Raw genomic sequence first — 26,671 nt, forward strand, 5'->3', positions numbered from 1 at the left:
ATGAAGATTCTGTCCTGCATGAGAGAAGCTATTGCTATGTTGAAGACTCCGTTCTTCATTAAACTGTACACAATTGGCTTAAGACCTCTGCTCATGAATCAGCAGACCAGTGCAGCTGTTTTTTCACAAAAAAAAATATTTTCCATCAAAAAACGGCCTTGCTCCTGAAACAGAATTTTCACAATTAGGTTTTTTTCAGTGTTGTCATTAAAAAGTCATTTTAAGAAAGAAAAAAAAGAAAAGAAAATATTCAACCTGTTCTACTGTTCAACTGATTCATAGGCAGAGCTCACTCCAAATCAACAATTTAACCAAGACCAGGATCTTCAACATCACAACAGCTCCTTTAAACACAGAAAAGAATCTTTGTCAAAGCAACAGTGAATGGTTTGTTGACAAACCTGTTCTTCAGAAAACTGTTAAGGCCGGTTCAGGAGATTTGGTGATGAACAGTTTCACAGAGATCCTGGCCTTTGACAAAAGTAACCATTATTTTGTCAAACATTTTCTCTGATGAAATACCCAAGAGCCACTTGACTTTAAGAAATATACATCAGAAGGCAGTTTTATATTCATCTCCTAAACCATTTTAAAAATCTTCTGCTACTACATTAGTGAGCTGAAGTAGCTGTTGTGGAAAGTATTCTCCAGTTAATCACAGTGCATAAAATTCAGTTGTGACTAGGGCTGTCGATTAATCGCAGTCAACTCATGCGATTAACTAAAAGAATTGTGATAAAAATGAATCACAATTAATCGCAGTTTTAATCACACTGTTAAATAGAATACCAACTGAAATTTATTAAATATTTTGGATGTTTTTCTACATTTTTACATACACCTCTACCTCGAGGTAATGCTGTCCTCGGGAGCCAAAAAAATCTTACCGCGTTATAGATGAAGCCACGTTATATTGAACTTGATTTGATCCGCCACAGCGCGCAGCCCCACCCCCCGGAGCACTGCTTTACCGCGTTATATCCAAATTCATGTTATATTGGGTGGCATTATAATCAGGGTAGAGGTGTATATTGTATTCTATGTTGTAATTGAAACCCAAGTAAATATAAATATTCGCACTGTAAAAATGGAGAAATAGTATTTTTCAATTCACCTCATACAAGTACTGTAGTGCAAGCTCTATCATGAAAGTGAAATTTACAAATGTACATTTTTTTTCTTACATAACTGCACTCAAAAACAGTGTAAAACTTCAGAGCCTACAAGTCCACTCAGTCCTACTTCTTGCTCAGCCAATCGCTCAGACACACAAGTTTGTTTGCATTTACAGGAAAGAATGCTGCCCTCTTCTTGTTTACAATGTCACCTGAAAGTGAGAATAGGCATTTGCTTCACACTTTTGTAGCCGGTATTTCATAGAATATCAGGGTTGGAAGGGACCTCAGGAGGTCACCTAGTCCAACCCCCTGCTCAAAGCAGGACCAATCTCCAGATAGATTTTTACCCCAGTTCCCTAAATGGAATCCCTCAAGGATTGAACTCACAACCCTGGGTATTGCAAGATATTTACGTGCCAGATATGCTACACATTCGTATGCCCTTTCATGCTTTGGCCACCATTCCAAAGGACATGCGAGGACATGCTTCCATGATGATGGCACTCATTAAAAAATAATGCGTTTATTAAATTTGTTACTGAACTACTTGGGGGAGAATTGTATGTTCCCTGCTCTGTTTTACCTGCATTCTGCCATATATTTCATGTTATAGCAGTCTCGGATGATGACCCAGCACATGTTGTTCATTTTAAGAACGCTTTCACTGCAGCTCTGAAAAAACGCAAAGAAGGTACCAATGTGATATTTCTAAAGATAGCTATAGCACTTGACCCAAGGTTTAAGAATCTGAAGTGCCTTCCAAAATCTGAGAGGGATGAGCTACAGCGCATGTTTTCAGAAGTCTGAAAAGAGCAACACTCCGATGCGGAAACTGCAGAACCCAAACCACCAAAAAAGAAAATCAACCTTCTGCTGTTGGCACCTGACTCACATAATGAAAATTAACATGCTTCGATCTGCCCTGCTTTGGACTGTGATCGAACAGAACCCATCATTAGCATGGACCAATGTGCCCTGGAATGGTGGTTGAAGCATGAAGGGACATATGAAGCTTTAGCATATCTGGCATTTAAATATCTTGTGACGCTGGCTACAAAGATTTGCTCTCACTTTCAGATGACACTATAAACAAGAAGCAGGCAACATTATCTTTTGCAAATGTAAACAAACTTGTTTGTATGAGCAATTGGCTGAACAACAAGTAGGACTGATTGGACTTGTAAGCCCTGAGGTTTTACATTTGAATGCAGGAGTTTTTTTGTACATAATTCTACATTTGTAAGTTCAACTTTGCTGATAAAGAGATTGCACTACAGTACTTCTATTAGGTGAATTGAAAAATAGTATTTTTTTTACAGTGCAAATATTTGTAAATAAAAAAATACAAAGTGTACAGTGCTCACTTTATATTCTGTGTTGTAATAGAAATCAATATATTTGAAAATGTAGAAAATATCCAAAATATTTAAATAAATGGTATTCAATTATTGTTTAACAGCGCAATTAATCACGATTAATTTTTTAATCGCTTGACAGCCTTAGTTGTGACACATGACGTGATTAATTTTATTTACAAGTTTTACAGTTTGTAGTTTAAGATTGAAGGGGGGGGAAAAATCAGACTCAGTGAATTTTTGATCCAATTTTTAATTGGACTAGAATTAAAACTATCCCAGCTATTATTTTTATATTCCTCAAAATTAAAAGTTTAACTTAGACTGTGTGCAGATCTGGGGTAGATCCACTGCATTTTTCATTTATGAGACTGAACTTCCACTTGAAGTTAAAAACAGAATGCAACCTTAACTATGGCATTGCAATGGCTCCACCATAGTGAGAAGAGTCATGCTCCCAATATTAATCTTAATGAGTATGCGACCCGTTAAATAGTTGTAGGGAACTAAAGTTTTAAAAGAGGTTTATAGATCGCTTTCATAATTGAGCTCACACTATGAGTGAAGACTTTCTGGGGTCACACAAAGTAAGTTGTTCGATGATTCCAGAAGGACGAGTGTTGGATGAGCAAAATTCCAAAATGGCCATTAATTTGGGGGTGTTTTGTTTTGTTTTGTTTTTAAAAAGTCCAAAATGTCAAGGTTAAATGATCAAAAACTTAAGTATAGTAACTAACAGCTTCATTAAAAATGAAGAGCCCTTTAAGATTTCTCAGCAAGTTAAATGATAGCAGCTACAGAATTGCTTCTCTAAGGCTAATGACTTCCCTAAAACTGAGTTTTGTTTGCTATGTTTTTACCTTTTATTTCAGAGGGCATGTCTACACTATGAATTTTTGCCGACACAAGTTACAATCGGCATAAAGAAGCTGCAGTTGGTATATCACTTGCGCGCATGCATACTTTGCTCCTTGCTTCGACACTATGCATACACACGGCAGTGAATGTGTCAATGCATGGTGCAGGTATCCCAGAGTGCAACCACCACCATCCAACACACTGTATTTTGGGAATTTTTGGCAATGAATGGTACAACAGAAACAAGTCATGCAGGAATGATAAGCAGCAAAGGGTCAAATTCCCATCATGCAATACTCTCCATCCCCTAATGTAATCTATATCCCATAATTTTCACAACTTCTTTTAGAAATCCCACAAACCCACACAGCTTTCTTTACTGTCCTTCATTTCTGTCAGAATTATGGAGCCTGCTCAGGTCTGCACTCTCATCACAAGCACTGCAGGCACAGGATGCACATTCCTTCAGTATTTGCAGAGTTGTATGAAGAAACAAATCAGCGTGGAACATGACAATTTCTTGGAGAGCAAATTGCTGTGGGACATTGCTGGAACCAATTCAAGGTTGTTGGCAGTGTTCATGGAGCGGCTGCAGATGTTGGAGTGCTGCTTCTGGGTCCCAGAAATGAACCCTGACTGGTGGGATTGCATCATAATGCAAGCTTGGGATGACAAGAAGGTGGCTGCAAAAACTTTCAGACGTGAAAGACCATATTCCTAGATCTGTGTGCTCAGCTCACCCCAATCCTCCAGCATAGGGACACCATCATTAGAGCTGCACCAACAGTGGAGAAGCGAGTGGCAATTGAACTGTGGAAAGTTGCAACGTTGGATTGTTACCAGTCAGTAGGAAGTCATTTTGGAGTTGGAAAATCCACTGTGGAGGCTATCATTATGCGAGCATTCAGGGCTGTTAATCTCCTGCTACATGGGACTGAGACTCTCAGCAATGTGCTGGACAGAACAGATTGATTTGCCATAATGGGTTTCCTTAATTGCAGTGCAGCAATAGATGCCAGACATATCCCTATTTTGACACCAGACTGCTTTGCCACAGAGTACATTAACAGAAAAGGTTATTTTCTATGGTTATGCAAGTGTTGGAGGATCACCTGGAACACTTCACCAACATCAATTTTGGCTGGGAAGGTGCATGACACTTGCATCTTTAAGAACAAAGGACTGTTCAGAAAGCTACAAGCAGGGACTCTCTTTCCCAACCAGCGGATTACCATCAGCAATGTTAAAATTGTTAAAAGTGACCTAGCCTAACCTTGCTCCCCTGGCTCATGAAATTGTACACTGGCCACCTCGACAGCACCAAGAAAAGATTCAACTACTGGTTCAGCAGGTGCAGAATTACAGCTGAATGTGCTTTTGGTAGACTGAAGGGATGCTGTCATCGTTTATTCACAAGATTGGGATGCTTTTTTTCCCCCCTCTGAGATCCAATGGTTATAGCTGCCTGCTGTGTCCCACATATCATCTGTAAAGCAAAGGGGGAAAAGTTGCCGCCAGAGCAGAGGGCAGAGGTGGATCGGCTATCTGCTGAGTTTCAACAGCCAGACACAAATGCTATAAGAAGAGCTCAACGTGGAGTTATATAGTTCAGGGAGGCTTCAAAAGACCACTTAAACAGTGAGCCACAGTAATGCATTGTGATGTACTGTGCTCGACCTGGACCTGCTGTTTTGGGACCTGTTAGGAATTGTGTGGTGCTTGATGCACATTATGAATATAACACTGTCACTGCACCTATTAATTTTGTGGTGCTTGCTGTATATTTATGATTAGTACACTGTTTGTCACTGATCCTATGAGCTGAGTCACACTGTACAGTAACAAGTAAGGGGGTGCTTTCTGAACTGCTAAGCGCTCTGCAGCCTATGTTGTGAAGTAGTAATGATGGCTCAGGTATTCCTAGCGTGTTGAACCTCGCAAGGCTGCAACAGCAGCAGATAAAACACACAGAGATACCATTGTCAGTATAATCACAACAGAAAGTTACAGTTAAGATTCACAACTCCCTTCCCTTGCTCCCCTACATTTTAAACAAGACATGCTTATTGACATTTCTGCTTCAGAGTGCACGTGCATGGTGTCACTCACAGGACTAGTGAATATGGCCTGCCAGGGATGAGAAAAATGAGGAAGGAACTGTTCAGTTGCATGAACTATGAGTATAGGGCAATGGCATTGAATACCGGCACCATTTTCTGCAGACAGTGGGATTTTAGCCCATCTCTCACTTATGAAGGTAACAAAGGTAAAGAGAGCCCAGCTGCTGCTGGCATCCTGAAGCTGCCTGGAACCATATGCTGCTAACTTCTGCAGACACCATTGCAGAGCACAGGGTATCAATGACTGGCATGGGAAAGCATCCAACCATGGAGGAAGAAATAAGGCTGCCATCCCTAGAAACTTTCAGGAGAGATTGCAGAGTACCACCATGAAAGTTTCATAGAGCTCTCTCAGGAGGATTCAAGAGACATTCCTGTATATGTAAACAAACTGCTCCACATGCCCTCCCCCTTTGCCTAACTCTACACAGGAACAAAAAGCAAACAATGAAATGAAAGGTCAATGGGTGTGTCCTGTTAACTTGGGGGTGCCATCAATACATCAGTGTAATGGGAAATACAATTACACACTTACCCAAGGTTTCTTCCCTTGCATTGGGTTCACCCATGCTCAAATACCAGAATGTACTGGACTACGGCAGAATCTCAAACAGGTCCTAGATTGTGGCATTAGAGGATCCCCCGCGCTGCCCCCCAGGTCACGTTTCCCCATTCTCCTCCACCTTCTCCTCATCCTTGCTCTTCATGCCAGGGGCCTGTGACTCAAGCTCCTTGGAGGTATCCACAGTGGTCTGAAGGGTAGTACTGGGGTTTCCACAAAATGGAGCTCTTTATAAAAGCAGCAAGCCTGTGCCTCAGCACTGGATCAACTGTTGGCCTCCCTGGCCTTCTGAAGTGCCTGATGCAGTTGCTTCACTTTCACACGGCACTGCTGTTGTTTCCCTGTCATATTCCTTCTCTTGCATCCCCTATGCAATCTACTCATAGATATCCACATTTCTATGGCTGGTCTGCAGCTGTGCTTGCACAGCCTCTTTTCCCCGCAGGTCCAGGAGATCCAATGTCTCCTGTCTACTCCAAGCTGGAGAGCATCTGGAGCATGTAATCAGCATGGTCACCTGGGCACACAACAATGGAGAACTGCTAGGTGGCCTCTGTGACCTCTGAGCAGAGGAGTTCACAATTGTGACCAGAGCAGTCAGTGTTGGGCATTGTGGAACAGCTGTTGGAGTACTGCTAGGGTCAACCTAAGTTACGCAGCTCGGGGAAGTGGCGTAACGGGTCACGGTATGTTGGTGGGTGACAAATGTAAGTGTAGACACGTGCTCAACTAAGTCAATGCAAGGCGGCTTACCTTGACCTAACTTGGTAGCGTAGGCCACACAAGACCCTTGATCATCAATAGTAAAAGTGGAGTGGTGGGGAAGCAAAAAAGGAAAAATTAAGTTTTTGACCACTCAATTTCTTATCTCCAGATTACCAATAGAAAGTATTAAGTTAAAAAAATTCAGACTTTACAATAATTCTTTTGCTCATTTTATAAGGGCTCCTGGATCAAATTCAAGCCTCTCATTTATGACTTCTAGGCTCTCCATGTCTTATTCTTTATTATTATAGTAATATCTAGAGGCCCAGGATCAGGGATCAAGACCCATTGTGCTAAGCACTGTAAAGACACAAAGTAACACACATTCCTTGCCCCAAAAAGCTCACAATCTTCATTTGTGACAAAATTGATTAAACAGATTAAAGGGGAGGATGATGTAACAATGAAACAAGTAAGTTTTGCCTGATAAACAGTAGTCACACTTTACCATCTATTTAGCCATAATCCTTACCTCTCAACTCTACACTCCCGTACTTTTTGCTCAACCCAATCTGTTTGACTATACCCTTCATATTAATTTCCTACTGCCTCCTCTGTGCCCTCTTTCATTTACTGTATCACTCCCTGAGTAGCCTTCCTGCTTGTGTCTGCCATGCTTCTACACTCGTAAGTCCTTTTTCAAAACCCACCTGTTCAATGAGGCTTTCAGTCATAAGTTTCAACTAAAACCTCAAAATTATGTAACCTTCATGACATGGGCACTACACTTCCTACATCCTCACCCCAACTGCTATTATCTTCTATTTCCATCCTCATCTTCTCTTAACCCCAGTGCTCTGTTCTTGCAGTCTACTCTTGTCCTGGTCTTAATTTTGGCCCCAATCCAGCAAAGATTTAAGCATGTCCTTAACTTTACACATTACGCACTGTGAGTGGCAAAGGTAAGGACATGCTTAAATCTTTGTAGAACTGAGGTTTTAATGTATAAACTCTTTACCACAGGGACTCCATTTTTGTTTTGTAGAATGTCATTCACGTCTACAGTGCTAATTAATAATGGACATGGTCTGTCGAAACACTAGTAATAGAAGAGCAAGTTGTAGGAGTTAACTTAGTCCAACTTTAGTTAGACTCAGCGGGTTCCATTTGCAGATTTATTTCCTTTCCTTTTTAAAAAGTCACAAAAGCCTTCTCTATCTCCACAGTGAGGAATTTGGTGTCTGCTGACTTGAGCAGATTAACAACTGTCAACAAGGGAATGGAAATAGAAACGTGTTATCATTAAGTCATTAATGTTTGGCATGCCTATCACAAGAGCACTATTTGAATACTTCTGAAGCTATAAATGTAAAATACCTAATATTCATCCTCTGATGCTCATGTCTAAGTTACTGCAAGTTAGATTCAGTTCCTCCACTTATCTGCTATGACCCAAGTTCTACATTTCTCACAGTAGAGTTGATATCAGCAACTGCTAAACAGTTCTCTGCTTACAGTGCGCTACCAGAGATCCCCATGGTCCTAATTTCCGGTTTCAGATGGCACACTACACTTATTTTCTTTCAAGTGTATTTACTAAACCTCTGCACATTCTAAAGGATTTAACGTTAAAAGCACATCTAAAACAGCTGATTATAGGCCATGACAGATATGCCAATGAATATTTGGCTTGCAACTGGAGGTGGGCACCTAACTCACTAAAGTGCTTTTGAAATCCCACCATCTGTTTCTAAAGGGGACAAACCCCTGGCAATTTTTCTTCTTCTTTATTGGATTTCTCATAAGGATAATTGAGATTGGGTACAAGATTATCTAAACAAGCATTTGTATGGCTATCATGACTTGCAATTAGCTGTTTGAAATCTGCTTTTAAAATTAACTTTCCCATTCAGAAATAATTTTGAAAGTCTTAGGCACTGTATTGTCCTCTTCTCCTCTTAAAAACAGACATTACCTTAAAAGTAAATTTACAGCCCTAGCAATAAAACCCATATAATACATGCCATATTGCATGTAGCTCAATGCCATTCATTTGATCCTCAAGCCAAGACTATGGCTGCTAGGCACACCCCTACTTTGACTGTGCAGTCTGTCAAGTACTGTGATAGGAAGTGATGCATAATCCCCTCAAGTAATGCATAATCCCCTCATAGCACTGCCATTCAGGTAGAATGCAAAGTGTAGGTGAATTAATTCCTGACTGCTGATATAAATCTAGGAGCAACTAGCACTAATTTATAGTAAAATAAGAGAATCCCTGTTGGTGCTACTTTTATCCACTCCTTTATTTCTGGCTGCTACGGAACTGTAAATCCCCAAGCTGGATATCCAGTTTCACACTCAGAGAAAACAAAACTCTTTTCAAAGGTAACTCTCCTGAAATGAGAGATCACCTGACTCACCAAATGAGCCATGATCAGCTAAAAGGCTGAGTCCAATGGACAAAAAATAACTTAGGCTGGCAGGAGAGTTAAAATATCTCATAAATAAAGACAGACCAGCACAGGAAGGAGATTCTTGCGTATTAAATATATATATATATATTTATGGAAGTCATGTTTAACTAAAAACCAATATCCCAACTGACTATCCACTTCCTGAAGACAGAAAAACAAGTGAAGAGCTCAGGCAGTTCTGAAGAACTTATAATTTCTCTCTCAACTCTGTTTCTTTGTCAGTTGTATAGAAATAAAACTATCATCTTGCTAAACAGATAGCAATAAAAAGACAAAATAACTTGACACCTCCTGGAACAAACTCTGACTCAGGGACCCCAGATTACCACAGATCTTGCCTGCCATTCCCAGTGGTACCCGAAGCAGCAGATCCTGCAGCGGGGCTGGCTAGGGTTGGCTCCCGGCTCCATGCGTTGTAATTGCCAGGGTTGCAGTAACGTTCAGATTTGACAAGGCCCGCTAATGCGGGAGCCAGCCAGGCCAAATTTATGAGAGTGGCATTGCAATCTGGTGGATGGGGTTGCAGCACCACTTACTCAAAACTGGCCCAGTCAGCACCTTCATATCATGATGGAGGAGTGGCTGGGCCAAACCTGAGTGGTGCTGTGACCCTTGTGCCAGTTTGCAATGCCCAGAGAAGGGAGCGGAGCCCAGACAGCCATGTGGGGCTGGAGCTGCAGCTGAGTGTGGAGCAGGCTTGCTTTGCAACCAACTCAGGGGTCAGGATCCAACCCATACTCCCTTGGTCCTCTCTTCCACCTACCCGTGTGGGCAGGTCTCAACACACACACACCCCAGGCGTCCCATCTCCCCCACCCAGGGGTGCATGCCATGGAAAAAATTTCTGGGGGTGCCCCTAGTTATGCCTGTATTGGACAACTGTCTGCCCTGGCAGCATACAAAAGTACAGCAGCTGGCCTATGTGCTGGTACTGATACCCCATGGCTACCCCCACTTTTGTCCCTACTCACCCCCTCCCCAGCCCAGGGGCTACCACTGCACTATGGGAGTGCCAAGGAAAAGTGAGAAAGATGCGCTTGTTACTTATTTGGATCAAGAGTGTAAGTGCACTGACAAAAACACCTCTGTCTTTTGTTTCTTTAGCAGCTGCAGGAGTGCCCTTGATAGTCTCCCACACAGCAGTGGAGTACCTGACTCGGACAAGGAAAAGAAACTGGAGGAGTAAGGCAGACATGTTCAAGGAGGTGCTGCTGTCATCTGGTGCTTCAGATTGTGAGCAAAGAGCATGGAGGGAGGCATCAGTGAGAAATTGCAGAGGGATAGTCAGGATAGGAAATGGGCAGGAACAGATGATAACGCTGCCCAGGGAGCAGACATGTAGTCCCTCATTGAACCTAAGGGTGAACATATCCATGCCCGCCTCCCCCTGCAGCCAATACAGAACTGCCTTCCTGCACCTTCCCACAGTCCCCCTCACCCCACATTCCTCATTTCCTCAGGGGGCTGAGCAGTACCTCAGGGGGCTGAGCAGTACCCCAGGCTCTCCACCTCATGGGACAATTCGCACAATGACCGCTGGACATACACCCAGCTCTAAGAGTCTCATTGGCAAATGTGCATGTGAATTTCCTGTTCCTTCCCCTATAAAGATAAACTTCATACAGACAGGAAAATATGTTACTAATACATAAATAAGTTTGCATGGGTGTGGAATAAAAATGAACTTATGGAAAGTGAATGAATCTTTATTATGCTCCAACATATGGTGACTACTGCAAACGTTCAAAGAAACCATTACAAGGAAACCATTACAAGGTTCATACTACTACATATTGCAAAAGAAACCAAAACCCAAAACCCTGGCTAAACACATAACAACATACATTACTATGGTCCATTGTTAAAATGCTCCTTTCAAAGCTCCCTGATCCAAATAGCTCCCCGTTGAGCCCCTCTTACAGCCCAGGTATCTGGCTGCTCAAAAGCAGCAGACAGCCACTCCACCTCCACCCCTGGAGAAACTTCTCCCTCTTTGATTCATATATATGAAGGGCACAGCAGGCAGCTATAACCATGAGGATATTTTTCTCACTGAGGTCTAACCTGCTGAGAAGACAGTGCCAGAGCCCCTTTTAGCAGCCAAGGGCACATTCAACAGTCATTCTGCACCTGCTGAGCCTGTTGTTGAAGCACTCCTTGCTGCTGTCAAGGTGGCAGGTGTAAGGCTTCAGGAACCACAGGAACAAGGGGAGACCCAGCCTTCCCAGATCACCATTGACATTTCCACATCCACAATGGTAACCTCTGGTCTGGAAAGAAAGTCCTTGCTTTAAGCTTTCCGTACAGGCCTGCGATACTAAAGATGCGTGCGGCATGCACTTTCCCTGACCAGCCTGCATTGATGTCAGTGAACCAACCCCAGTGATCCACTAGCGTTTGCAATGCCATAGAAAAGTAGCCCATTCTGTTAATATACTCCATCACAAGGCAGTCTGGGGCCAAAATGGGAACAGGCATGCCATCTATAGCTCCACTCCATTCATTATTTCACACACATGGCCCAGAGTCACAGTCCTTGGTAGCAGGAAGCAATTAATGGTCCTGCTCACTTGTATCACTGCAACCCCCATGGTGGATTTCCCCACTCCAAACTGATTTGTGACTGATCGGTAGCAGTCTGGCGTTGCCAGCTTCCAAACAGAGATCGCCACTCACTTCTCCACTGTTAATGCAGCTCTCGTTTCAGTGTTCCTGAGCTAGAGAGCTGGGGTGAGCGCCACACACAGTTCCAGGAAAGCGGCTTTGCACGTCCAAAAGTTCTGCAGCCACTGCTTGTCATCCCATACCTGTATAATGATGCAACCCCACCACTCAGTCCTTGTTTCTCAAGCCCAGAACAGACGGTCCACCATGTGCAGCTGTTCCAGGAATGCCAGCAGCAATCTTGAATTGTTTCTGTCCATGGCACACAGCAGGGCAGACACCAGCATCAAAGTCTCAGCTCATAAAACACAATACTGCAGAATCAGGCAGACATGTATCATGGGACACTGAGCCTACCACCATCAGGCATTGCAAACCCTTCCCAGAACACCACAGCAGACGATGGCCCCTTGCACAGTGGAATAGCTACCCATGGTGCACTGCTCTCTGTGTCGATGCAAGAGTTGCTAATGTGGATGTAGTCTGCAGACATAAGGAACGTAGCATGGATATGCACCAGCAATTTAATTACAGCAGTGGCAGTATGTCAAAGTTACTTAAGTCAACTTAAATTTGTAATGCAGACATGCCCAAAGTTTCAACATGGTATAAGTACCTTAACTTTGACTTAATGATTAGTCTACTTGCTAACAGGTGTCAGGTAAAGTTTTCAAGGGCTGAAAATTAAGTAGTTAATTTTAATACATTCCTCTCCATCCCTCCCTAAACCTGGCTTCAATATTTACTCCTGAGGGAATTCTGCGCCAAAAAATTATGTGCACAGTATTTTAAAATTCTGCAAAATTCTGCTAATTTTATTGGTCAGTGTGGCTCCAGCATTGCAGTGGGGAGCACAGGCCACTGACTGCATTGAAGTGGAAGATCACCATGAAGCCCCCACCTCCCTGGTACAGGGATTCGGCAGTGAGGCTGGACCTGACCTTGACAGTGGAAGGGCTGGGCCTGCCCCAGAAACACCCTGGGGCCCATCCCCTCTGCGCCAGGTGCACTAGGTGTGGGTGGGAAGGCTCAGCCCAGCAGGATCCAAGTGAGGAGGGGCATAGTGTGGGGGGAATCTAGGTGTGGGGTGAGAGATTTCTGTGTGGGGCAACCTGGGTATGGATGGCTCAGTAGGAGAGCTGTATGCACAGGGGCTCGCTGGGGGGCTCCAGGTGCAGGGGCAGTGGGACTCTGTAGGGGATCCAGGTGAAGGTGGTTGGGGCTGAGCAGGAGGGGTCTGGGTGTGCAGGGGCTCAGTGGGGAGGTTCAGGTGCTGGGGCTTGATGGGGTGGGGGTCCAGGTACAGCTGGTTGGGGATCAATGGAGTGGGGCTGTGGGGGGGCTCGTCAGAGGAGGGGGGCTCGTCAGAGTGAGAGTTTGACGGGCCTGGTTAATTGGGGACCCCCAGCTGCTGCCGATGGGATGCTGCATGCTGGGCTCCCCCCCTTTCCCACGCGAATCCCCTATCCTCCTCCCCTCACTCCCACATTCCCCTCCCCCCTGCCCTATTCTACTCTCTTCCTTTTCCCCACCCTCTCACCCCCACTTCCCTCATTTCCTCCCCACCCTTACCCAGCCTCACCCTAGGCACTTACTGTTGCACAGAAAACAGGAAGGCTCCCAGCACACAGAAGGAGAGCACAACTAGCACTGGGACCAAGGAGGCGGCATTCAGCTGCAGTCAGTGGAGCCAAGAGGCAGGCTCCTTCAGCTGGGCAGCTCTGCACTTGCAGAAATTGGGGGGGGGAGGGGGGCAGAGAGAGGGGCAGTGGCACGTAACCCTGTGTGCCCTCTCACCTGTGTTTTGTGGGGGGGAGGGTTGCCTCCCTCCAAACTGCACCCATAGTCATCCCCCAGCCAGGGCCGGCTCTACTGTTTTCGCCGCCCCAAGAAGCGCGCCAAATTGCTGCCCCTGACGGCGGGGGCAGTCCGTGTGCCGTTAGGGCGGCACGCGCGTTTCCGCGGCTTCGGCAATTTGGCAGCAGCTTATGTCTTCAGCCAGGAGACAGAAGCTGTGCCGCCGCGGACAGCTGAACATAGAACCTGCCGCCGAATTGCTGCCACCACGGGAACACGTGAGCTGCCCTAACGGCACACGGACTGCCCTCGCTGTCCACGGTGGCAATTGGGCACGCTGCTTGAGGGCACAAAACACACGGACTGCTGCCCCTTGCAGATTGCTGCCCCAAGCACCTAGCTTGGGATGCTTGTGCCTGGAGCAGGCCCTGCCCCCCGCACAGCTTCCCTTTGCTTCCCTGCTGTTTTCTGCAGGGAAGCACAGGAATTCTGCAGGGGGGGCATTTTCTACAGGTGCGCAGTCATGCAGAATCCTCCCAGGAGTAATATTGGAGAAAGTGAGAGTAACCAAGTAAGGGAGAAAAAAAAAAAATCTTACAAAACTCCGTATCATAAAAGTACTTCTTCCAAGTAGTTTTCAAACTTGCACACTACACCTCTACCTTGATATAACGCTGTCCTCGGAAGCCAAAAAAATCTTACCGCCTTATAGGTGAAACCGCGTTATATCGAACTTGCTTTGATCCACCGGAGTGCACAGCCCTGCCTCCCCAGAGCACTGCTTTACTGCGTTATAATGCGACCTGATATAACACGAATTTGGATATATCGGGGTAGAGGTGTATGTATTTAATAGGCCCATTGATTATATCACATTATGTACTTGTTCAAAAGAAGTTCATGTGACATAAAATATCAGCTTACTGCCTTTATTAGTTAGACAATCTGTTAAAGAAAAGGACATAGAAGAATAGTCATAAGAACAACAGCCCTTTCACACTTTTAAAATTACTAATGTTATTACCATCCTCTTCTCAGAAAGGCATGCAATGGAGTATTATGTATATGTTCACTTACCTGTGTGTTTCCTAAGGCAGCAGCAAATGAGATTTAATGAACAAATATAAAAACAAGACTTCCACAGAACAAAACAGACTGTTTTGATATCTACAACTGAAAAACTTTATGAATGTTTACTTAAAAACTGACAGATTCATCCTGGACATTTCATAATATATACATAGAGTATGGTTTTTAAACTTAGAGGAACTGTAAAGTTACCAGAGCTACATTTTTCTAGAGAGATGTATGTCAACAGAACAGAGTTTGGATCAAAGCTCCCCACACACATACACCCTGCTGCCACTCCCCTCCCACCCCCACGCAGAGTTGGATACAGGAATACAGTTAGTCCCATTCACACTACAATTTTTAGTCATGAGATCTATTCAGGTCATCTGGCACCATTAGATGTAATATAGTCAGGTCAAAAATTAAACAGGGTGGCACCAAGCATATTAAGGAGGAATGGAAGAGAAGCGAGAACAACAAAGGTAGACCAGCCAAACAAGCTGATTATAGAACATCAGAGGGGAATAAGAGGGTAAAGAGTTCATCATGTCTTTTCTATGTGAGGGAGGCACTAGCTATGCTAGAGAGAGTGAAACTGCTTCTGGCACAATAAGGGCTGCTCTGGTGACCTAACAGAGTTGAAAACTGCACTGGGGTTTAATGCAATGCACTTCTGCAATGCCCACTTGCCTCTAGCCACACCCTCCAAGCCTGAAGCATTTGGGAGGAGTAGGAGCATCTGTGCAACAGGAGATCCTCTCCACATTAGAGTAATGCTCCCAATGCTGAACAGAGTAGCTGTATGGCCAAATTCCAGTTCAAAACCCAATTTTATACACTAAGGATAAAGTGTCAATAAGGATAAAGAATTCATATTTTATATATGATAGCTGTATCTATAAAGGTTGTGTAAATATTTTTGTCCAAAGTCTGGACATTTTGTAGACAGCAAGAGCTAGCTAAGGACAAGTTTCCTATTAGGACAGCTACAGAGATTATTGTTTATAAGGGCAAGAATTCCAGTTTTAAATTCCTGTGTTTTTCAAGAAGTGCAGATTTGACAAGAAGCGATTCTCTCCTTGTAGTCTTTGCACAATGATTTGTTTTTAAAGGAAGAAAAAAGCAGATCTTGGATTTCAGCTGTCAAGCATACAAGAAATCTTAAAAATTCATCAAGCACATACAAGCAGACTATACAATGAGAGCAGCAGCAAGTTCCTCCATCACCTCTAGATGTATTTTGGCATTAATACCAAACAAGATGGAAGTATTACAGGAGTGACTGAAGAAAATCTAGAAGCCGAGGAAACAACCAACCATTTGGGCAGGGAAAGGTAAGAAGAACTACTGCATGATATAAAATTCAAGCTATCACACTTGCCATTTTGACTGAGTTAGGTGAACATATCTTTTCTACTGTGAAAAAGTGCATATTTACCATATTAAACCACGACTGTGCAGTGTTCATGGAGAAAGGCATTACCGCAGTTATCCTACCTATAGCTATAATTGAAAAGAAATTTACATGAATAAATTCCTGCTTGTGTCACAAATCCCAAGAATGTGATGTTATGTTACCCTTAGAAAAGAAAGAGAGAACGAAAGAGAAAGAAGGCAGGCTACTTTAAAATTGCAGCAAGTGGTATCAGTTTGTCCTTTATTTAGGACAGTGGTTCTCAGACTGGGGGTCAGGACCCCATAGGGGGTCACAAGGTTATTATATGGGGGGGGGTCGCAAGCTATCAGCCTCCACCCCAAACCCTGCTTTGCCTCTAGCATTTATAATAGTGTTAAATATATTAAAAAGTGTTTTTAATTTATAGGGGTGGGGGGTCACACTCAGAGGCTTGCTATGTGAAAGGAGTCACCAGTACAAAAGTTTGAGAACCACTGATTTAGGACTTATAAATGATCTAGTCTTTAAGGGAAAACTTTTGAAATTATATTGGTACATATTTCAATGATATTATTCCCTAAATAAAATTAACACGCAAGTAATGTATAATTTTTCCAGACCTAATTCATAATTTGACACTTAGTTTCAGTAACATGCAAGAGGCAACTGTTACTGCTACTACAGCAGTTTATGTATGTTAGGTCCTACACCCTGAGAAAACTTACTCACATGAGAAAAGTTACACGCGCACGCGCGCGCACACACACACACACTTTTTCCTCCACTGGTTTCATTCACAGAAAACCTTGTCTAGTTTTGACATAGTATCGGTGTCTTAAATAATTTTAATATTTTTGTATATAAAAACAGCAAAAACCAGAAAAAGCTACCTAGAATAAAAGGTCACAGTTTAATGCGATTTCACTGGGAAGACAGAGGTAGACAAATATAATTTAAAAAATATTTTAAAAAGTGTTTTAATCTCAGTACATTATTATTAATGTAAATAGAGTATTCTCAAAATTTTAAGAAAGCATTCTAGTTTTCAGAGCTGGAACTGGAACCCTGGACCACTAGTTCCAATAAATATAGGCCTCCATTACTTGAGACAGTTAACAGACCTATCAGCCATGTTGGCACCCATACTTTTTTCATGCTGTTGCCAATCAGCAGAGGGCACCATGCTCACAAACTGTGCCCAATCCTTTTCCTTCTGAAATCAACATCAAATAAAACAAGAAAACCTCATATTTAAGTCAATGGAAGCAGGACTGGACTCAAAACTATCCACAACTACAACCTATTTTTTTCACATATATACAGTGTGCAAGTTGACAACATTTGAGTATGCAAAAAGTTTGAAAGGGTAGTAAGCTTTTTTAAAACAAAGGTCAGTCATTTTCAAATTAGGGATTTTTTTAAGTGACTTGAAACAAGTCAAACTTTGCAGAAACATTGTCAGAGTAAAACTGGCAGTTTACAGGCCATACCAGTCTTGGGGATAAAATAGGATTTTATAATGGAACCTGGCTGCTCAGCATGGATGCCAAGATCCTGAGTAAGTTAAGCTTTCCTGTAGATCTATAGAAATAGATCTACAAACACACACTTTAAAACTGTGTAAACCCCTCTGATCATGCAGTGAATTCAACCCCCTAAACAAAGAAGGCATGCTACTAGTTCTACAAAGGTGCTATTCACACTACTAGAAGTATGTCAGCACCTTCATAAACATCTGTATTTTTCAAAGTTAACCAGAAAGTAAATCAACTAGCGATTTTGTGTGTATATTTCTGTTGATATCCAAACCCAGTACCCGCTTTTTCCTAATGAGTAGGCAACAGAATCAGTTCTGCCATTTTAAGATTGTAGAGGCCTTTTTGTACACCTGTTTTAAAAACATTCAGTTTAAACATTAAAAAGATGGGAGAGAATAAACCATAGCAAAATCACCTTGAATATACACTGTACCTATTGTAGCACGTGACCTAATTAAAGTGCACAGGATGCTGGAACTAATCCAAGTGAACCCTTTGTTTTATCTGAGCTATAAAGTATGATTCTCCAACCACAATTACAGATTTAGTCAAGAGAGAAACATCTATTCTGGTCCATCTGGTATATAATGCACGTTTTATAGCCTCATGCGAGAGTCTGGGGTAGGGGATTAAAATAAAAGCTACATAATAATGCCAAGCTCCTGTGACAAACCAGTAAGACCCATGCCTATGGTTTACATTTTTGCATAGTGATGTTAGTCAAAAATCATGAGTCATATTTAGAAATTCCTTGATTTTTCAATTTATTACCTTAACATTATTTAAAACAGTTTGTATTTGGGGGGATGGAGGAATTAAGCACAGACACTGATAAGCAGGAAATAATCAGTTTCTTGTCAGTTTATGCCTAAATTCACTCTTCCAAATAAATAAATGCAAGGCTAGCGTACACAAAGACCCAAACCGTTGTTAATTTATATAGAACAGCGGTTCTCAAACTGTGGGTCGGGACTTGAACTTAGACTTGCTGGCTTAGACTTGTTACAGCCCAGGGCTGAAGCCTGAGCCCCACTGCTCAAGGGCTTCAGCCCTGGGTGGCAGAGCTCAGGTTACAGGCCCTCTGCCTGGGGCTGAAACCCTTGGACTTCAGCTTTGCCCCTCATCCCCTTTCCAGACTGGCTTTACCCCTCCCACCCCCAAAGACAGTGGGGGTCAGGCTTTGGTCCCCCCTCCTGGGGTCGTGTATTAATTTTTGTTGTCAGAAAGGGGTTGCAGTGCAATGAAGTTTGAGAACCCCGATATAGAACTTTTTACTTCACAAACTAATTATAAATCAAAATAATGTGTCGCTCGGGGGGGAGGGGGGGAGCGATGTAGCTTACATTGACCTAGCGCAGTGTCTACACCATGCTGTGTAGATGGGAGATGCTCTCCTGCCAACTTAGCTTCCACCTCTCAGGGAGGTAGAGTACTGAAGTTGACAGAAGAGGATTCTTCTAATGACTTCTCTCGTCTTCACCAGACCCACTAAATCTCCAATTTAGAGGGCTAGGGTAGACAAGCCCTAAGAGACAAACAAGTGGGCTGAGCTGGGGCGCAATGGAGACAAGGTAAAAAATACAACAGGATGTGCATAATTCTCAGCCATTCAGCAGCAGTGATCACAACTTTCCATCTGCCCAGTTGCTACCTCATTTGAATTTCTGTAGTATTGCAGCAGAGGTGAATTTTAGAAGGGAGCTGAAGCAGATTAAGGTGGCAGGTTCTTGGATTTTGACTGGGAGATTTTCCCTGCTCATGAGGCGCACGCTAAGACTAAGTGCATAAGTGCTTGTCAGAAAAATAGGTGGTCAAGGCTGGCATCTTTAGCAGAGCAAAACTATGAGTCAACCTTGCCATAACACAACAGGCTGGATAGAAAGGAGAAGTTTATGTTTGGTACAGTGGAGGAGGGTAGCCAATGAAAGGACTTGAGAGGAGGAGCATCACAGCAACAAGCCAAGAAGATTATTTTAGCAGTTACATTTTGAATGGACTTGTGGGGAGGCAAAGTTGCAGGCATCCAAGCCAGAGAAAAAGTCTACAGTGGTAAAGGAACAAGACGCACAGATGTAGTTTGCTGCCTGATATTCAATTTATCTACTCAAAAGTTGGCTGCCTAAATTTGAACCAGCAGTCCTAAGGCAAATAAGTATTTTTAACATACTTCAGCATCTACCTAGATACCCAAACTACTTAAATGTGTGCCATCCTGAAATATGTTACTAAGCAAAGAGTTGCAAAATTACTTAATATTCACGTTATTCTAAATACACTAAATATTCAATAATGTTTCAAATTATTTTAATACATGAGAGGTACAAATATAAAAGCCGAATCAAAGCCCCCACCCAAAAAAAAAAAAAGATGGTGTACAGTGAAAGTTTTTTTTTTAATTATTTCAAACACTGGTCACTGCAAGATTGGCAAAAACATATTCCGGCATTGCGTCTTGTTTAGTTTTCTTGCTGTCGACCAGAAAATAGGACAGCTTTCCTAAGTAGCATTAGCTACACCTTTTCTTGTAATTTTAAGCAGATATCTACTCCACTGCTCAACTCTCCCTTAGAAGAGAATTATTTAAACTGGAAATTTGATACATTATCTCAAAGACAATAAGTTATTCTGGACAACATACACTATTTTACTGCCAACTTGCATTACTAACTCTACTTCAGACTTGCCCAAAAAAAAAAAAAAAGTTAATGTTTCACCAGATCAATACAGCATGCAAATACTATAATAAAAGTAGACACCACTGAAGCAAAGAAGAAATTTCAAAATAAATAAATCCATCAGTAAAATATGTCCTTTTTTGGGTAAAATATACTAAAGGATCATTTCCTTGCCTTCCGCTTTCAAATTTTAAAGCAGAATTCACAAATACCAAACCTCTCTGTTAAATACTGAATTTTCAAATTTAGTATCAGCATCTTGTAGTCACAATCTAAACTATATTCAAATATTGCTTAAAGGGACACAGTCAGAGTCTAAGTGTTCTTCCTTCCCACTGATTTTTTTATTTCTATATATATCTTTCCATCAGGGAGAAAGAAACAAAACTAACTACAGTAGAACCTCAGAGTTATGAGCAACAGAGTTTCAAACTGACAAGTCGACCACACACCTCATTTGGAACCAGAAATACGCAATAAGGCAGCAGAGACAAAAAACAGTACAGTACTGTGTTAAATGTAAGTACTAAAAAAATAAAGGGAAAGCAGCATTTTTCTCTGCATAATAGAGTTTCAAAGCTATATTAAGTCAATGTTCAGGTGTAAACTTTTGAAAGAACAACCATAATGTTTTGTTCAGTTACAAACAACCACCATTCCCGAGGTGTAAGTAACTCTGAGGTTCTACTGTATATAAAGTGCTGTCACAAATTGCCTATAAATTGTAAACAAACTGAATATACAGAGGGTTTGTTTTTTTTAAAAACCACACTTCTTAGCAAGCCACAGGTGCAATTTGCAACAGAGGTACAACGTTTTCAAACAAATATGGTCATCAAGCTGATGGTTTTTTGTTTTTATTAAAATAAAACAACCATTAATAATCTTACCCTGTGAAACAAATAGGTGTGGGACATTCGTTTTAAATAATGTGGAATTGGATTATTCCGTGTTAGTTTATTTACTGAGCACAAAGAAAGATGCATCCTCTGTCTTTGCCACAAAAAGTTTACAATCTAAAGTGACAACACAATGAAGGGAACACAAAACAGGAGACTGGGGAAAGAGAGAAAGTAAACACAGCAACAAGAGTACATAATTACTCAACAAAAGGGTACGTATGAACTCCTTATACTGTTAGCTCCCAGGTTCAATACCCACAGGCTAGTTGTAACCCAAAAACAAACCTCTACTCCTCAAGCCAAAGGACCAGGTCTGTTAACTGAGGCTATGTCTACACTGCAGCTTATGTCAGCATAATGTATGTCACTTAGCGGTGTGAATAAACTACCCCCCACAGCGACGTAATTTACATTGACAGCTACCGCCACTCAGAGGGGCTGGAGTAGCTAAGCCAACAGAAAAGCTCCCTCCCAGCAGCTTAGAGCAGCTACATTAGAGAGCTTACAACAGTGCTGCTGTAAGCGCTCTAGTGTAGCTGTAGCCTACGAAAATAACAAGATTCAACACCTCTCTCTTTATATCTATGTGTCTAGTCTCTCTACTAGAGGAGCACAAGAAGCCAAATTGTGTTAGCATTACAATATAGGTGGGTTTAAGAAGGACACTGAAGGAGAAGAGGGATGCGGATTTGGGCCTACTGCATCAGTTTAAGGAAGGGAAGGCATAGAAAAAACAGTAGAGATGATTGTGGGAGAAGCAGATGAATGGGGCATCCAGGTTTGTTATCATTAGTGGAGCAGAGAAGTCAGGGCCAACATGATAAGAAACAAAGTTGGATAAGCAGACAGAGGGAATTATGCAGAGCCTCAAAGACCAGGACAAGAAGCTTAAACTGAAATGTGATAGACTAGACCAGCGGTCCCCAACCTTTTCGCCTGGTGGGCGCCAGACAAAGGACCATGGCGGCGGTCGAGCATCCGCCGAAATGCCGCCGAATTTCAGCGGCATTTCGGCGGCGATGCCTCTCATCCTCTTTCGGCGGATGCTCGACCGCTGGCCAAGATGCAGGCGTATTTAGATGCGCCCACTGGCACCGCGTTCGGGACCGCTGGACTAGACAGAGCCAGTGGAGAGATCCATAGAGGGAGGAGAATTACATGGTCAGATTTTAAAATAAACATTTTCACTTACACTACTTTGTCATATCTCCCTGCTGAATGAGAAGTCACATTTTAAAATGCCTTCAGACGTTTCCAGTTTAATGAGAATTATGAAAACAAGAACAGCAGAAGATAAAAGGAGCAGATGAACATCCAACCCGAAGCCTACTAATACAACAAAATAGCTTCCCCCCCCCAAACAACAGATTAGAAAGTGTCCCAAACTGAAACAAATTTAACTGAAAACATTTAAGCAATTGAATAACTGTCGTCATAGAGTAATCATATTGATTTCTAACTTACTCACTGATTTAAGTGTTTTCACGATCAGGGCCTAAATACATACTAAGTTTTTCTAGTATTAACGCTTGAGAAATTTAAAATATTCTATAAAGGATTTGGCTGTTTAAGAACATCTTGAATTTAGCACAAAATAATTTTTTTAATAAAACATTCTGTGCAAATTAACTTGTAAAATGATTTTTTCTGAATATAATGAAAGATTTGACAAACTCCAACGAAAGCAGAAGGTACAAGATACTATAATGTAGCTACTACACTGCCACAAAATAAATAAGTCAGCTAATGCTAATTCAACCCAGAAACCTGTGACAGTTAAGGATCAATTTGCAGTACAGTCACAGTATGTAACAGGAATAACAAATACAGGATGAAACTTTGTCATGCAATCTCTCAACTCATCAAATCTAGGTCCCAATATTTAAAAAGGAGAAAGTCTAATTTTCAGCATCTGTCCTAGAATTTCTAAGTACTAGGAAGAGAGGCATAACATTTGTGTATAGAAATGTACAATATACTAGGTGAGAATCAACATGGTTTCAGACAATAAGTCATGTCATAAAACATTTTTTAAAATTAAAAACATTGGTCTAGATAGTGGTAAACAACAGATTTAATACTCTATTTGGATTTTCGGAATGCTTTTGAAATAGTTCCACATGATGGATTACTGTATCAACTAAGTATCAGCTATGCAATTAACCGATTAGTAATTAAAAACAAAAGTTTAAAATTAAAATTGTGTAGTCTTTCCAGAAAGCTGTAAGTAGCAATATCTTACTAGAGTGCAGGTCCTAATATAGAGCCCTGTATTTTTTATTATTTACATAAAGTTATGACATGTAAGAATTAAATAGGGAGGAAAAATTAAAATGGAAGAATGGTTAAGTCTCAGAAAGATATAGCTGTGTACAAAATAATTCTGATTAACTAGGCAAATGATTAAAGGGGTACATTATTAAAGATCGTGTGTCACAATGAAGTAATATTCTTGAATAGAAACAAGATCCAAAATAAGCAGTTTAAGCAAAAGAGAAAGGGGGTTGAATTGATAGACCCAAGATTCATATTCTTAGTATGGTATGCAGCAATAATACAATGTTGGCTTATATCAAGAGGAACACGTGATTAGGCTTGGCAGAAATCATTTTTTATAATTACCAGACATTATCAATGTTTATGTTTAAGATTTTTTATTAAAAGTTTCAAATTTGCAAAATTATGGATGGGTTTTAAGCATTTTTTTCAATTTATAGCTATTTAAGTTTTCACAGTTGCAACAAACGGGGGGGAGGCAGAAAATAATTATTTACTGACAGTAGATGTTAAGATTTAAGAAGTTAAAGCTTTAGAACCTTTACAAACACGAACTGTCAACATCCCATGTTAAAATATACAAATCAAACTCTAAGATGATCTCAAGCAGCATTTTTCTTTCGATTACTATTGATGAAAATGTGTTTCACTGGTTTGTGGGGGGGTATGGTGAAATTGACGCTTACTGGTAAGAATCAAAAAGCCTTCCAAGCCTACATACGATAAATGCCGAAAAATACTGTGCAATGGCAAAGCTCTTGCCTCTCTAAAGTATGACGCCACCTGGATTACTTAGTCCCGAGAGAGGCTAACGAGACAACACAAATACTGAAAACCAGCCGAGGGTTATTCTGACACCAAACTCGCTCTGTTGGAGGGCGCAGGGTTAAGGGAGACACCATCCGCTCCAGGGAAGGTGCAGGCACCTCTCGGAGAGCTGTGCGCCCCGCGGGGCGAGCTGACACCCGGGCGCATCACGGCGGAAACACCTGAGCCCGCTCCCCGCCCCCCGTGTCACTAGCGCGCATCTGACAGCGCGTTGTGAGGCGTCACTACCCCTCCCCCCATGCTGAACAGCCCCGGGAGCATGCGGGGGGGGGGGGGCGCCATGGGCTAGCCCCGTGCCCCGCTCCGCCAAGGGGGCGGGCGGGAGCGGCCCTGGCCGGCTCGGGCTCGGAGCAGCCGGCTAGGACCGGTTCGCCCCAAGCCGGCGGGGACCTGTTCGCCCCAAGCCGGCGGGCCCGCCGCGGTTCCCGGGGCCGAGTCGGGACAAGCCCAGCCCCCCGCCCCTCACCATTCTCCTCAGGGTCGGGCTGGGTCTCGGCCCCGGCTCTGGCTCTCCTGGGGCCGGGCTGCTCCTGCTCGTGCTTCGGCGGTGGCGGGGCCTGTCTCCATCTATCGGGGCTGAGCTCGGCGGCTGCGGGGCGCTGGGCAGGGAGGGGCCGGGAGAGGACAGCGCTCCAGGGACGAGGAGGAGAGCGGGGCGGCTCGAGCTCGGCTCTGCTCCGGGACCCAACGCTGGCGGCGGCGGCGGTGGCGGTCTTGGCCCGGCGGCTCCTTCTCATAATTGTGCGACTCCCCTAGGCCGAGGGCAGCAGCGCTGCCGCGTCAGCGCGCACCGCCCCCGGGGGGAGGGAGACGCACGGAGCGGGGGGGAGACGCCGGCTTCCCTCCCTCTCTGCGCCAGAGCTGCCGCTGGTCCCCCCCCACCCGCGGGTCTCTTCGCGGCCCCCTACGCCCCTGCCCGGCCCCTGCGCTCGCCCCTTCCTCTCCGCACTGCACCCCGTGCCCGGGCCGCAGGGCTACGGTCGGCTCGGGCCAGGGTCACCTGAGGGGCAAAGACCCACCATGAGGGAAACGCTGCCGCAGCAAATCTGCGCCGCTGGGCGGCTGCCCTGCCGCGTGACTCACTCCCCTGGCGCTCGCAGCCGACGTCGCTAATTTCCGCTGGGCACCGCGGGCTGTGGGACTAGACTGGGGGTCATTTGAAAGACGCGCCCCGGCTCCAAGACGGAAAAGGTTATTCTGTGCGCGCCGCGGAGACAGCTGGAGATGTCCCCAGGCAGCCGCCTCTGCCCAACTCAAGGGCTGCGGTGGCCCTTGGGTCACAGCGAATTGGCATAAAGTGGAGGATCGTAGCCCACCTCTTATCTTCACTACCAAGAGGGGTTTTCCAGCAGAGAGGACAGATCCCAGCATCTGATTGTGGCATGTTGATCTGAGTGTGTCGTGCACAGTTATTTGCTGCTGTGTATGGGATGAGGAATAACAGAATAAGAATCCTGTGGCACCTTATAGACTAACAGATGTTTTGGAGCATGAGCTTCTGTCCAACGAAGTGGGTATTCACCCACGAAAGCTCATGCTCCAAAACGTCTGTTAGTCTATAAGGTGCCACAGGATTCTTTGCTGCTTCAACAGAATGAGAGATTTAACAGATCAGCTGTTCCATCCCACAGAATTGACATTGCTTGGCCTGCAACACTCAGAAGTGCCCCTGGTTAGTGCAGGTGCCTAAAGCCAGCTGTAGTGAGCTCTCTCATTGGGGGAAAAAAGCCTACAGGGACAGTCCAGCAGGCTTGTATCTTACTCTGCTCCTGGAAAGATCAGATGTCAGATCCCATGTTTCCCCAGGAGCAAGAACTAGCTCTCAACTGCTTTCAACTGCTGGAGTGAGGAAATGTCTTGCATCAGCCTTAGCAACTTAACTTACCCAATACAGCATAGCTGGGTCTCAAAGAAGCATTTTAAAACTAAAAAGAAGCTTTTAAAGCTAGCACAGGGATTTGCCAGTTCTTCAACATGACAACAGTAGGCCCCTTTCAAAGTTTGTTAGAAACCAGTTTAACTGGAACCATATTATTCAAAGGCAAGTCGCTTAACTCCGTTCCTGCTGGGGGCCTACAATGCCTCTCATTTTTTAAGATTTTTCATGCAAAAACAGTACTGGCTTTGGGGAATGGGTGAGAAGTTTTAGGGCTGATCCCTTGAGGCATCAGTGGCATGCAGAAAGTAGCTGTTCTCAACTCTATTGAAGTTGCTGGGAAATGAGGGTGTTTAGCACCTCAAGGAAGTGGTCAGTACATCAAAAGAATCATGCCCTAACTGCTGTGTTTCTCAGTGTTGATACAGGTGCCTCCATAAAAACCGGTCACT

At 43.4% G+C, this 26,671-nt stretch overlaps 1 protein-coding gene across 1 annotated transcript in view; it reads right to left on the bottom strand.

Annotated features, from left to right (window-relative positions):
* Positions 1-25,081, bottom strand: part of TRPM7 (transient receptor potential cation channel subfamily M member 7) — a 106,657-nt gene extending 81,576 nt beyond the window's left edge. The window contains exon 1 of the mRNA XM_044979877.1: positions 24,810-25,081. Within this exon, the coding sequence (XP_044835812.1) occupies positions 24,810-24,812 (3 nt within the window). The 5' untranslated portion in view covers positions 24,813-25,081. The remainder of the gene's footprint in view (positions 1-24,809) is intronic.
* Positions 25,082-26,671: the final 1,590 nt, after the last annotated feature.

Source organism: Mauremys mutica, chromosome 11, assembly GCF_020497125.1.
Source record: "Mauremys mutica isolate MM-2020 ecotype Southern chromosome 11, ASM2049712v1, whole genome shotgun sequence".
Lineage (NCBI taxonomy): Eukaryota > Metazoa > Chordata > Testudines > Geoemydidae > Mauremys > Mauremys mutica.